We start from the raw sequence: 15619 nt of genomic DNA on the forward strand, positions 1-15619 counted from the left end.
TCTGGTGTTAACGTCCATTACCTGTGATTGACGTTGTGTGTTTCCTGTCAGGCATCTGCGGCGGGCAGCCTGTCCCCACGGCGGTCGCTGTACCGGACTCTGTCAGACGAGAGCGTGTGCAGTAACAGGAAGGGCTCGTCCTATGCCAGCTCACGGAGCTCCATGCTGGATCAAGCCCTGCCCAACGACATCCTGTTCAGCAGCACTCCACCCTACCACAGCACCCTGCCCCCCCGCATCAGCCTCAGCCAGCCCACATCCAACCTCAAGAGTGAGTCTATCTACCTATCCCATCTATCTATCTATCTGTCTGTCTGTCTGTCTATCTATCTATCTATCTATCTATCTATCTATCTATCTATCTATCTATCTATCTATCTATCTATCTATCTATCTATCTATCTATCTATCTGTCTATCTGTCTATCTATCTGTCTATCTGTCTATCTGTCTATCTGTCTATCTGTCTGTCTGTCTGTCTATCTGTCTATCTGTCTGTCTGTCTGTCTGTCTGTCTGTCTGTCTATCGTTCTGTCATTCTATCTATCTGTTATTCATTTTATCTATCCATCTATCCATCCATCCATCCATCCATCCATCCATTATCTACTTTCTCCGAGTAAAACCAATAAGCCTTCAAACTTCAAGCTTTTCAAGGTAATTTTAAACTTTCAGATTGCTCTTTGAAAAGCCAACAACAAAGTTTGTCATCAAACTTTTCTCATCTTGTTTGTAGGTATAATCACCATTTATGTCTATCATTTTTCTGGCCAAGCACAAAGCTCATCCAACATACTGAATGAAGTGGGAATGCAGTGGGAAATTATTTATTTATTTTAAAAAAATCATACTGACCCCAAACTTTTTGAACAGCATAGTTTAAGTCTTTAAATCCTTCCAGCTCTCAAATCTCATTGTATGCTTTTGCATATCAAACGTATCGCTTAGCAGTTGTTTAGTGAGAGGCGAGAGAATCTCTTGCATCATTGATGTCAGACTTCACACGGCAAGTCTGAGCATGCACAGATATGAGATTTCACAGATGCGTTAATGGACGGATTCAGATCTTGACATTCGTTGGTCACTGTATTTCTTCTTTTGTGTTGAAGAAAAACCATATAGGTTTGAAACAGCATGCTGGAGAGTAAATGCTGAGTTGTGTCCATATGAAGAGCAGCATGCATTAGCAGCAGCTGTCGTCTGTAAACGCTCTCGTCACGTTCAGTGCGTTTCGGCTTCATGCAGTCAGACAGACAGGAGGATTTCTGTCCAGAGAGGCAGTTACACCTCCATCAGGAATGTGTGTGACACAACGCAGCGTGACTCCTTTTATATGGCGTCCTTAATTAAAAAGCAGGAAGAAGAAAATGCCATGGTAAAGTGCACAGAGAAGACACCTGTCACAGCCACTTCTCCTCGCAGCCGTCAGGATCTGTGTTTTTACAGGCATTTTGGAAACTTAAGCCACACTTACAGTCAGGTCCATATATATATTTGGACGCAGGCACAATTTTTTTTATTTTAGCTGCTGACCAAAACATATTGAACTTACAGTTATATAATGAATATTGGCTTAAAGTGCACACTCTGAGCTTTAATTTGAGGATATTCACAATTGGAGGAAAGGTTAAGGAATTACAGCTCTTTAATATGTACCCCCCCCCCCCCCCCCCCCCTTTTTTCAAGAGACCATAAGTAATTGGACAGTTGACTCAAAAGCTGTTTCATGGACAGTCGTGGGCTATTCCTTCTTTATTTCTACATCAATTAAGCAGGTAAATGTTCTGGAGTTGATTCTAAAGGCCATTTGCATTTGGAAGCTGTTGCTGTGAACCACATCATGCAGTCAAAGAATCTCTCCATACAAGAGAAACAGACAATTGTTAGGCTTCAAAAACAAAACAAATCCATCAGAGAGATAGCAGGGACATTAGGAGCGGCCAAATCAACAGTTTGGTACATTCTGAGAAAAAAGAACGCACTGGTGAGCTCAGAAACATAAAAAGGCCTGGATGTGCACAGAGGACAATATGTAGGTAAAACTAACAGATTAAGATGTGAATCATTGAACACATGAGCGCAGATAGAAGAAAAGATCAGAAATCTCCAGTTGCTCACCACTTTAATGAAATGTCCCATTCAATTTTGTGGTTATTGAACATAATACAGGCATGTAGAGGTGGAAATATGGAGCGGAGACTTTTACACAGGGAGAGTAAATTGGTCTTTAAAACTTTACATCCTTTAGGAATGAATGAATAATTGGTTCTTAGTTGTTTTCTATAATTATTGGTTGGTATTGGATTATATCTATATATTCACCTACTGATGATGTATTGTTCTATTTATGCTGTTATGTACTTTTTATGTACTTTTTTTAATAATGTGAAGTCGGATGATATTTTCTGTGAAACATGATAATCATTTTTGGTATTCATTATATGTATTGTGAGATATGTCCCGTGTATTGAACAATAATGACCAGTATATTACATTAATTACGGTAATGAGCCTTACAGTAAATATGCACAGGTGTATGTTTGGAAACATGGCACTGATGAAGGGTTAAGCCCGAAAACGTTTTGCACTCTTTACACTGTATTTGTAGCCTCTGGACAATAAATGTATGAGAGCAGTTTGGCCTATTTTTCGTGTGCGGATCTCATTTGTATTTTGTTATTTGAACCATTTTTGGATCTACGTACCGCCATAGGATTTGATGCACTCTATTGGAGTTATTTTGTATTTATATAAATTAAATATCAATAAATTACATTACTTGTTTTATTTTTGATATAATTGTATTATTATTATTACTTACTTAATAGTAATAATATTAGGAAACAATAACAATAATATAAATATTACAATTAATTTTAATTACAATACATTTTTTATCAGATTAAGTGTGGCTTAAGTCTCCAAATATGGTTTGGGTCCACAGTATGTACCCTAATTTAAGATATTCACCAGTCACCAGCTGTCTGTAGCGGGGTAAACCTTATCTAGATGTGCTGCAAGTGACACATGAAATATATGACAGATACTGGCACAATTACTCACACCAGAGCAAACAATCACATCTCATTTGGTTTAAAGGATGTGTAATATGAACACATTTAGCAGTTTTAATCAGAGTGTGAGAGCTGATTCATTTATAGCTGGTTTTCGAGTGGCCCGAGGAGGCTGATTGCTGTCACACATGATAAATTTCTGATTGTTTCGACAGATAGCAGTTTGCTGATTTTTTTCCTCAGCCCTGCTCATCTAGTGAATGCTCTAATTTGACAGATTGTGTCCCTCTGAGGCTCAGACAGAGAGAGAGAGGCACATTTACCTCCAGTGTTTTCCCTCACATCATTCTCAGAGCCAGTTCTTTGTGAGATGGAAATGTTTATGGCATATCCTGTCTATCAGACGAGAGAGAGATGCACAATGAGAGGTTTGGATGCACGCAATTGATTGAAAAATGAGGCCATGTTTAGGAGCTCCTGATGGCTGCTGCAGCGCCGCTCCTGAACCCAAACATGACAGCATTGAAGACTTCATCTGCTGACAGAATGGCTGTCCAACATCGTGCTGTTGCATAAAAATTCACAAAGAAAACAGCTATTTTAAACGGTGTAATAACATTTCACGATTTTACTAGGTTTTTTTAGCAAATAAATGCAGCCTTGGTGAGCAGAAGAGACTAGTGTTTGGTGTGGGCTAGTCGGTCATCCACATGTTCTCCTTGAGAGCAGATCTTAAATGAATGGTGTGATCTTGCTCTCATTCTGCTCTCAGTTGTGTTGGAGGATGAAGTCTTTGAGATCTTGTAAAAGGAACCATTATGCGGTGAAGACAGCAGGTGACCGATTCAACCGCTGCCTTCATTACAGAGACCTCCTGACCTCCCGACAGATGGACTGAATTGAGCTCTAACTGTGTGTCTGCTGGTCCGCTGATCTGTGGTGTCACTGATCTGTCTCTCTGTGTGTCTCTTCAGATGAGTTCTGGTTCTCTGACGGCTCACTCGCCGACCGCTCGAAGTTCAGCGACCCAGGTCTCATGCCTCTGCCAGACACCGCCACGGGCCTGGACTGGTCTCACCTCGTCGACGCCGCCAGAGCCTTTGAAGGTGGGTGCAGAAGCGTTGAAATGCAGCATAACCTTTAGACCTGAATAAAAGATTTGTGTATTTGAATTGCACATAAAATTCCCATGCATTTGGATGGCATAGTTTTAACAAACTAAAAAACTTAATGTGATGCATATTCGTCAGTCAAGACAAGTCAAGTCAGTATTATTTGTATAGTGCTTTTAACAATGCAAATTGTGCCAAAGCAGCTTTACATCGGCTTGATAATATAAATATGGATGCAAATAGTTAATAATGACACTTTGTTTGATATTTGATATTTTGAGGTCTAATGCAATATTATTATTATTGTTGTTATTATGATTAAAATTAATAACAATAGTGATAACAATAATTAGTAGTATGTGATTATGAATTATAATAATTATTTGTAATATATTTGTATTATATGTATGTTATATAAAATATAGTTATATTTTTTAGATATTAATTTTGTGTGTGTGTGTATAGATATATATAGATGCAAATAATTAATAATGACACTGATATTTTGACTTCTAATGCAATAATGTTAATATTATTTATTGATATTATTATTAATTATAATAATTCTGTTATAATATTAATATATAATACTTTATGTATATTTAGCATTAATTTGTTATATTAATGTGTAATTGTTTAATATAATTGAATGTGTTTTAAATGCACAATAACCAGGTTTATATATTTATCATCAAATTAGTTTCATTCTTATGCATTTTAACTAATTTAACATTACTTGTTTCACAGCTAGCCATATTTTAACCATGTTCATACTTTTTATAAATGTAATTGTTTCACAATTAACACATTTTAATAAATGCATTTTGAAAATAGCAGCCTGGTTATTGTGTTTTTAAAACATTCAGTTTATTATAATCAGTATTAGTAGTTTGTTTACCCATTTCATTTATGTATGAAGTTTATTAGTTATTTATGTTGCAACTGTGTTATCCAAATGGAAGGAAATTTTATATGCAACTTACATACATAAATCTTAAATTCAGGCCTAAATATCTGAATGTAGATACCCTGAATCAGCCGAGCGCTGCCACCTGCAATTAAACACTCAGCCGGCATGCTGGGTAATTGCTGCTTGTCCCGCCCTCCATCATTTGCATGTGCTCTGATGATGTCTGTCCCGCACTCGTCCTCCTGTCTGCTCCTGTCCTCCTCTAAATAGATTAGTAAGAAGGCCGTCATCATTTTGTCTTCATTCAGTCATTTAAGCTGTTTTTCACTGCTGGAGGACACAGCCTCGAGCTGATGTTGGTGAGCAGCTTTAGTGGTTGTTTTTAAAATGTTCTTCTTATTTTAAGGTGTTTTTTGATGCTCTAGATTGTTCTCGAGAATCAGTTTCATGAGATGAAAGCATAAATAGATTATTTTAAACCTAAATACCATTATCATCTTCTCAACATTGCACAGCTGTCCTTTTTGGGTGAATCATCAAGTTTAGGTTGTGTTTTACCATAAAATCAAAAGAGAAATTAAATTATAATTTTGCAAAATAAAGCCTATTTTTAGGACCATTAAAATGTGTTGCATTGTGATTTGCATTATTCTCATGCCAATTAAGCACAAATCTTCATTACTTCAATGCATCTGGATGCTTTAAAGTATGTTTGTAATTGTCATTATTTTTAATGGTGATTCTAATTAGAGTCTTAATAAAAGTAACTCTTTAAAACACAAAAAAATATTTGGGAAATTTATTAGCAGTTTCTGAAATGAAAATTTATTTACCACCATCTTTTTTGTATAGAATTTAATTTATATAAAAATACATAAATATATATATATATATATATATATATATATATATATTTTGTTATATATATGTATATGTATATATATGTATATATATATATATGTATATATATGTGTGTGTGTGTGTGTGTGAGTGTGTGTGTTTTGGAGGGAATTGTACTTAATTGATATGAAAATGTCACAGTGCAAAAACAAATAATGAAAAGAAGACTTTATTATTTTTAATTTTTTTATGTATTTATTCGATATATATATATTTCATTAGGCTGAAATGTGAGAGACTTCAACTATCAACACTATATAGTTAATAAAAATATTATATATTGATGCTAACTTGACAAATTATTTATTAACAAAATATTAAACTTTTTAAAAATACAATCTATAAGCTATATTTTTTTAGTGACAATTTTGATTGGAATCTGTTGCATGCTGAGCATTAAGTCCCAGAATGCATGTCTATTAATATGGCGAGACACAGCAGAGCTCTAGTGTGTAATTACTAACACTTCATCTTGATTTCTATGAAGAAACAACACAACATGCTGAACTTTGAAAACTTAGGCTCCACTTTCATGTGGTCTTCTTGTGTTTTATGATTTGAGCTCTGAGGAGCTGCTAACAGAGAGAAACAGAGCTTTTATTGTAATGTGTTTAATGAAAGACTACCAGTTTGATCAGAAACACACATGCAGGAATCTCCGGGGGATGATCGTAAATTAAACTCTTGTGTTTTGCTGAAAAGCACGAGCATCATTTTCACAGCAGCGTCTGTGTCTCCATATGGTGTAATGAGAGTAAGTGCATTGATTTGGGGGATGCTATAAAACAGTTCAGCTCAGCTCATTCTCATCATAAGGCCTTTCACCCATATGTCGCATTTAATGACACCGAGGATACTGAGATTCAAACCCTTGATTGTTCAAAACATCTGCACAATACTCAAAAAACACACACATATATATATTCTGCCCACAGAAAAAAGTATGCATTAAACATTAAATATGTGACCCTGGACCACAAAACCAGTCATAAGGTTTTTTTTTTTTATTTTATTGAGATGTACACATCATCTGGAAGCTTTCCATTGATGTATGGTTTGTTAGGACAGGACAATATTTGGCCGAAATACAACTATTTGAAAATCTGGAATCTGAGGGTGCAAAAAAAATCGAAATATTGAGAAAATCACCTTTAAAGTTGTTCAAATGAAGTTTTTAGCAATGCATATTACTTATCAAAAATGAAGTTTTGATATATTTAGGGTAGGAAATTTACAAAATATCTTCATGGAACATTATCTTTACTTAATATCCTAATGATTTTTGCCATAAAAGAAAAATCTATAATTTTGACCCATACAATGTATTTTTGGCTATTGCTACAAATATACCCCAGAGACTTAAGACTGGTTTTGTGGTCCAGGGTCACATATGTTCTGATTGGCTGATGGTGTCATATCATGCAATTTAACTTTCAGTGTGGACAAACAACAACTTTTAGATTTGCTCTTTCACTCCATTACATGTGAACAAACTGTACTAAACCATTGTTAAAATGATCTCTTGCTCATCAGAACCTTTGAGAAACGCGTGTCTGGACTGAAGTGATTTGTGTGGGTTCAGAGCGACTGCTCCTGTTTTTACAGTCGTCCTCAGCTGACACTCAAACGAACTGCTAAAACCAGCCCAAACTGCATAAATACACTTTAAAGACTGATGCAATATTTGGAAACAAAGTTATAGTTTTAGAGGAGATGCTTGTTTCTGGGTCTCGCTGTGACCCAGAATAACACTTCATAAAAACACAGAGATAAATTTAGCTCACAGCATATTTGCCCTCCATTTGCATCAGCGAGCATGAATGGAAGTCAACAAGAAGAGAAGAAGTGTTTAGAAAATGCAGAACGAATGTTCATAAACACCGTATTGAGTAACTCCAGCTAAACGCTCAGCAACTTCATGAAGTCATATACAAGCGTGCGACTTAAGATGACTAATGTTTTTTAAGATTTTTTAAGATACTTTAATGCAAGTTTCAGGATGCATGGTCTCACTCTTCATATTAATTACAAACATAAACTGGATGCAAACCCGGTGTTAGATATGAAAAACTTATCTGAGGCCAGCACAAAACCTGTTTTTTTAACAGTCAATGGTTTCATCAGATGTGACATACGGCTGAAAGACCTCATGACAGACAGTAATGAGAATGAGAATACAGCTGAACTGTACGGTGGCCGAGAAGCGCAAAACAAAATAACAATTCAGAAAACAAAATAACAATAACAAAACACAATGACAAATCCGAAAACAAAATAACAAATCAGAAAACCAAAAGAAAAAAAAGTTTTCTGAATTGTTATTTTGTTTTTTAGATTTGCGTTTGTAATTTGTTATTTTGTTTTGCACTTCTCGGCCACCGCAGAACTGTGTTTTATTGCATCTCCCAAATCAATGCACGTTTCCCCTGCAAATTCCCATTACCATAATGCAAAAAAAACAAAAAAGGTTTGCATTTAATTCTGCCAGAAAATAAATTAAATGCAGATGCATTTCTTTATTTTTGCAGTATGGAAATTAGAGTTTGTTGCGGAAAAGTGCTTATAATAATAATTATTATTATTATAATAATAATGCAGACAGTTTATTTTCTTTCAAAATTAAATGCAAATGCATATTTATTTTATTTATATTTATGCATTATGGTAATGAGAATTTGTAGAGGAAATTCACTACTACTACTAATAATAATAATGCAAAGACGTACATTTTCTCATGAAATTAGATGCAAATACAATTTTTCTTTTTCATTATGGTAATGAAAATTTGTGGAGGAAATGTGCTTATGATAATAATGCAAAATTTGTAATTTTATTGCGAAATTAAATGCAAATGCATTTTTTTAATTGATTTTGCATTATGATGTACCTGATATTTGCTAATAATAACAATACTAATTCAAATTAGTTTATGTGCTTGCTAAATTAAATGTAGATGCATTATTTGTTTTATTTTATTCTTTTATTTTTTGCATTATGGCAATGTTAGTAGGGAAAATGTGTTTAATTGTCATAATAATATTCTTTTTAATATTACTTTCTTCTTAACAAACCTATTAGGGTTGATGAGAATGTGTGACTGAATTATTAACACATTATCACATTAATATACATTATTGTGCCATTAGATATTATTCAGTTGCAGTCGTTTTTCATTCAGCACTGATCATTGTGATCAAATCGGTCCTGATCTGAGTGTGTCTGGTGTTTCTTTGTGTCCAGACCAGCGCGTGGCCTCGTTCTGCACCATGACGGACATTCAGAGAGCCGAAGCGCTGCAGATCTCGCGTGAGCTCACCAGACGCGTGGCAGCCGCTGAGGGAGCCGCACTAGAGGCCGGGTGAGTTTAACAACACACACACAAAATACACTGTGTGTTCACGCACAGACTAACAGCTCTGTCTCGCTCTTCAGTGATACGTCTCCAGCCACACTGACGGGCAAAGTCAATCAGCTGGAGGTCATCCTGAGACAGCTGCAGTACGACTTGAAGAAGGTAAACTATCCCGTCCTGATGGAAAACAATACAACAGCTGTGTTTCGTAGGTCCAGCATAGATGATCTGATTTAAAAATAAATATAAATCATTGTGTATTGGACAAGATGGTTATTACTAGGGGTGTAATGATACGCATATTCGTATTGAACCGTTCAGTACGAGGCTTTCAGTTCAGGGAAGCATTACAAACCGAACGATTCGTTGGACTAATCCTATTACGTTTGGAAAATAAAAGCTTAAAGTGTGTGAAATATCAGTGCCACTGCGCTCAACAACGCAGCCCAAGCGACGTCACAGGCATCGTGCTGTCTGCCCCGCGAAAAACTCTCTTTGCTGAGGTGCGTCGAAAGGGATGATCTTGTATCGACGATAGCCAGAGATATCAAGTCAAGTCTGCTTTATTGTCAATTCTTCCACATGTACGGCGCATACATACAGAGAATTGAAATTGCGTTACTCTCAGACCCTTGGTGCATAGTTAACATTAAACACGTTCAAATACAGATAAATACAGTTTAAACATATGTACATACAACTATACAGCTATACAAGTAAGGACATTGTAGAAAAATAAAGAGAGAGATAGATAAAGTGGCATAAGGCACATGGAGTGCAAACCAGTTAAATAAAACAAAACTGTGCAGATATGTGTATATGTATAGAGTGAATATATATAGTGCAAGAGGAGCTTATCAGTCTGTTAGAGTGACAAAAGAACAGTCTTTTTTATCTGCAGTCAATGCTGGATGAGGTAGTGATCAGTCCAATGCTGCACAAGTGAGAGGTGCTGGTCACAGTTTGTAAGTTGGGGGGGGGGGGGGGTAGATGGTCCTGGGGATGTGTGGGGGGGGGGGGGCGTGTCGTAGTATCAAAGTTCACTGTTGCATGGGGTAAAAGAGGGGAGGGGGGGCAAGGACGGGAGGGAGTTCAGCTTCCTGACAGCCTGATGTATGAAGCTGTCCTTCAGTCTGCTGGTCCTCGCCTGGAGACTCCGCAGTCTCCTCCCTGATGGCAGCAGACTGAAGAAGCTGTGTGTCGGGTGGGTGGGATCACCTGCAATGCGGAGGGCTCTGCGGGTGAGACGGGTGCTGTAGATGTCCTGGAGGGAGGGAAGAGAGACACCAACGATCTTCTCAGCTGAATATTAACATTCATATTCACAATTTTGAGGACTCCAGGGGGATCATGAACATGAAATGGGGGCAGTCGTAACCTAATGGTTAGAGAGTCGGACTCGTAACCCAAAGGTCGCGGTTCGAGTCTTGGGTCGGCAGGAATTGTAGGTGGGGTGAATGTACAGCGCTTTCTCTACCCTCAATACCACGACTGAGCAAGGCACCGAACCCCCAACTGCTCCCCGGGCGCCTCAGCATAAATGGCTGCCCACTGCTCCGGGTGTATGTTCACGGTGTGTGTGTGTTCACTGCTGTGTGTGTGCACGTTGGATGGGATAAAATGCAGAGCACAAATTCCGAGTAGGGGTTACCATACTTTGCCATATGTCACACAAAAAAAGAGAGAAAAAAAAATTATCCAGCCATGGACTTGTTGTTTAAAACAACTTGTTGTTTTAAGTTTATACAACAAAAAGTTGAGACTCTCCTAAAAAAATAAGTTGAGAGAACTCAAAATCTGCTGAAGTTGGTTCCCTTAAATTTTTAAGTTGGCTCAACTTTTTTTTTTTTGCATTGTAGGAGGGAAAACAAAGTCCAAATTCCCTTAATCATCCATCACAATGAGAAAAACCAAAGAATATATTTCTGATGTGCAGCAAAAGATAATTGAGCTTCACAAATTAGTGAAGTGGCTTTAAGAAAAGAGCTAGAGCAGTGAAAATTCCCATTTCCACCATCAGGGCAATAATTAAGAATTTCCAATCAACATAAAATGTTACAAAACTGGAAGAGGACGTGTGTCTATATCGTCCTAATGCACGGTGAGAAGGACAGTTTGGGTGGATAAAGACTCTTCAAGGACCACAGCTGGAGAATTGCAGAAAATAGTTGAGTCTCGGGGTCAGAAAACCTTAAAACAAATTGTCAAACAGCACCTACATCAGCACATGTTGTTTGGGAGGGTTTCAAGAAAAATTCTCATCACTCATCCAAGAACAAACTCCAACATATTCAGTTATCAGACACGACTGGAACTTCAAATGGGACTGACTTCTATGGTCAGATAAAACTAAAAAATGAGCTTTTTAGCAGCAAACACTCAAGATGGGTTTGGTGAACACAGGGATAAAAAGTACCCCATGTGTACAATGAAATATACTGCTGTATTTTTGATGTTGTGGGCCTATATTTCTGCTGGAGGTGTCTCCTGGACATCTTGTTTAGACTCATGGCATCATGAATTCTATCAAACACCAACAGATAAAAAATCAATAAGTGACTGACTCTGTTAGAAATCTTGGTCACACTTTAGAATAGGTAACACTTGTTAACTATTATCTACGACTTTTCCCTCAATAAATTCTTAATTTGCTGTGTATTAATAGTTAGTAAGGTAGTTGTTAAGTTTAGGTATTGGGAAGGATTAGGGATGTAGAATAAGGCATTAATATGTGCTTAATTAGCACTAATACATGGCTAATATTCTAGTAATATGCATGCTAATAAGCAACTAATAGATGTAACCATAAAATAAAGTGTTTGGATCTTCCAACCGGACAATAATCCAAACACAAACCTCAAAAACAACACAAAAATGGGTCACTGAGCAGAAAACCAAGCTTCTGCTGGCCATCCCAGTCCTCTGACCTGAACCCTGTAGAAAATGAGTGAGGTGAACAGAAGAGAAGAAGCACTGTCATGGAGCTGTGAATCTAAAGGATCTGGAGTGATTCTGGATGAAGGAATGGTCTCTGATCTCTTGTCAGGTGTTCTCTAACCTCATCAGGCATTAAAGGAGGAAATTTAGAGCTGTTAAACTGGCAAATGAAGGTTTCAAAAAGTATTGAATAAAAGGATGCTGTTAATTGTGGCCAATGTGCATTAGAGAAAAACATTTATTTCATAATGATATTTCCCCCATTTTAAATTCTTATTTTCCAATGAAAGGTTAGATTTTTGTGATTTTTTTTTTTTTTTTTTTTTTTTAAATAAAAGATCAAAAGGATTAACAATGCAGATTAATTTTCTTTGATCATATTTACCAAGGGTGCCAATAATTCTGGCCACGACTGTACATATACAACAACAAAAAGAAAACAAGCAGTTAGAAAATGAATAGAGAGAGCAAGTGTTAGAGGGTCAAGTCAACAAAATAGATCAAATAGAATTAGAATAGAGAGTGCTAGAATTAGAGGGTCAAATAAAGATGGAGAGATGTGTTTTTAGCCGATTCTTGAAGATGGCTAAGGACTGTCTTGAGTTGGGCAGGTCATTCCACCAGGAGGGAACATTTAATGTAAAAGTCAGTGAAAGTGATTTTGTGCCTCTTTGGGATGAACAATAAAGCGACGTTCACTTGCAGAACACAAGCTTCTAGAGGCACATAAGTCTGAAGTAAAGAGAAGTAGACAGAGTTAAAATGGTCAAATAAAATAATATAATTTAAAATACATAATAAAAATGCATTTAAATATAATAAATAAAAATAGGTCGGTATTACCGCCTTCACAGTATTACAGAATTTGACAACATTACCACTTACCAAGTATGGTTTAAAATAAAAAAATAAATGGCAGTATTGTCCTTTTCTAATTTGACAACATTATCACGTTTACAAATATTAGAGTTTAAAAAAATAATAATTTTAAACAATTTTAAATTTGACAAGATTTTGACTATTTAAAAAATTGTTCAAAATAAATAACAAAAAATACAATTAAATTAATAAATACCAAAATGACAATATTACCACTTAATTTGACAAAATTACCGCCTTCTCAATATTACAGAATCTAATAATACCACCACTTTAAAAATAATAAGTACAAAAATGAATAAATAATAAAAAATATTTTTTTATGAATAAAACAAAAATTACTGTATGATCAATTTCTTATTTGACAATATAAGCCACTTCACAATATTACTGAATTTGACAGTATTATCACTTTAGAAATTATTTAAAACATTAAAAAAATTTAAGTAACCTTATTTTTTATTATTTTTTGTAAATGTTCTAAATAATTATTTTTTTTAGTTTAATCACAATTATATTGACAGCCATAGTGTTTCTCTTCAGGTTAAACGTGTGTAAGAAAAAATGAAACACTGCAATATAATAGAATCAAATTATTTATTAATGCCAAATTATTTTACACTGCATGTTTTTTTTGTTTTTATTTATTTATTTGTTTACTTGCTTGCTTACACTCGGGTTGTTCTTGAAGAATATCCAAGGCTGGTATTTTCCATATAATGACAGCATATAGTGAGCACCATAAAACGGCTAGTTCAGTGTGTTCTGAGGTCATTCTTTCACTTTTGTACACAGGAAAAGGAAGACAAGGCGATCCTGCAGGTGGAGGTGCAGCATCTGCGGCAGGACAACATGCGTCTGCAGGAGGAGAGCCAGACGGCTGCCGCCCAGCTCAGGAAGTTCACAGAGTGGTTCTTCCACACCATCGACAAGAAGCCTTGATGGAGACTCCGTCAAAAACTGTGGAGAAGCACTGAAGACTTTCAGGACTTCACGCCATTGACCTGCACTATAGCAAAGCCCGATTCCTACTGCAGTTCAGTCAGATGTAGAATGTAAGTATATTCTGGACTGAAGAAGCCACTTGTGTTGGTGTAGATGAGCAGCGAAGACACACGGAGGCAGGTTTAGCACGGAGAATGTACTAAATTAGCAACTAAACTGTTTCTGGAGGTGGATTATGAATGTAACACATCAAGACTTTGGTGAGACGTTTCATTTTCTGCCTCCGTTATTGAAAGGTGCAATCAAACGTTGAAGTTCAGCGGGTCAGCGGGACCTTTTGAATCATTTCTGTCCACAATCATCAAGTTCTGGCAATAAGAGTCATGGATTTCCCAAACAAACACAATGTGAAGAGTTCCTGAAGCTGTAAATGTCGAGATTGTGCCTCAAAGAAAAGCCGAAATGAAGCAAGTGTGTGCATAACGTGGCTTTCCGCTCCTGCCTCGTCTCGAATCCACGATCACATGCCAAAACTCTGTGTCCATCTCTGTACAGAACCTCCAATCAAGTGTCTTGTATTTAACACTGTTATTTAAGCTTATTTAACCTAAATTAGTTTATTTTATTAAAATGAACTGCTTCTGGAGGGACGGCTGTGAGAAGGCCATACTGTGACGGTTTTGCCAGGACTGTGTCCGATACATAGATATGTTGAGGATTTATTTTTTTTCCCCTCATTCCAACATTTGGATGCTGCTAGATAACACTTTGTTGGTTTCTATGCTTTTACAAATGTGTTTCTCTGTAAATTTCATGTTAGATGGGACATTGGTTGCTTTTTTTTTTAAATAAATGTAGTATGTAAAATGAACCTGATGCATCATCTTAATATTTCAGGTCCTAGGAAAAAACATTTATGTGTTTATAAGTGTGTGTGTGTGTGTGTGTGTGTGTGTGTGTGTGTGTGTGTGTGTGTGTGTGTGTGTGTGTGTGTGAGTGTACACACACCTGTTTTTATATCCTGGTGGGGGCTTAAACCTGAATACACACAGACCCGTGGGGACTTAAATTGAGGTCCCCATGGGGAAACATGCTAGTAAATCATACAGAATGAGGTTTATTAAATATCTACTAATGCACAAAGTTTCCTGTGAGTGCTAGGTTTAGGTGTAGGGCGATAGAAAATAAGGTTTATACGGTATAAAAACCATTACGCCTATGGAGATACAAGGATAGCAAACCAGACTTTTATTTTTATTTCATTTTTTGCATTATGGTGATGAAAATTTGGAGGAGAAATAATAATAATAATAATAATAATAATGCAAAAGTTCTTGCAAAATGAAATGCAATATTATGGTAATGTGCATAATTGTAGTATTAATAATAACATCAAATAAATAGTAATTTTCTTGCAAAATTAGATGCAAATGCAAAATTAAATTTTCACATCCAGAAAGGTGCTTCTTTTTCATTAGTAGTTATAATAATAATAATAATGCAAAAGCAAATGATGTTTATTTTTTTTGCAAGATAAGATGAAAATGCAAAATATATTTATTTTATTATTT

General features: G+C 36.1%; 1 protein-coding gene across 2 annotated transcripts in view; it reads left to right on the top strand.

Moving 5' to 3' along the window:
- LOC306882768 (signal-induced proliferation-associated 1-like protein 2) overlaps positions 1-14911 on the top strand; it is a 156953-nt gene extending 142042 nt beyond the window's left edge. For both annotated transcript variants that reach the window (XM_079437641.1, XM_079437642.1), the window contains exons 16-20: positions 52-271; positions 3988-4119; positions 9176-9293; positions 9368-9449; positions 13899-14911. In XM_079437641.1, the coding sequence (XP_079293767.1) occupies positions 52-271; positions 3988-4119; positions 9176-9293; positions 9368-9449; positions 13899-14045 (699 nt within the window). In that variant the 3' untranslated portion in view covers positions 14046-14911. The remainder of the gene's footprint in view (positions 1-51; positions 272-3987; positions 4120-9175; positions 9294-9367; positions 9450-13898) is intronic.
- The last annotated feature ends 708 nt before the right edge of the window (positions 14912-15619 follow it).

The sequence above is a fragment of the Barbus barbus genome (assembly GCF_936440315.1).
Source record: "Barbus barbus genome assembly, chromosome: 16".
Classification (NCBI taxonomy): domain Eukaryota; kingdom Metazoa; phylum Chordata; class Actinopteri; order Cypriniformes; family Cyprinidae; genus Barbus; species Barbus barbus.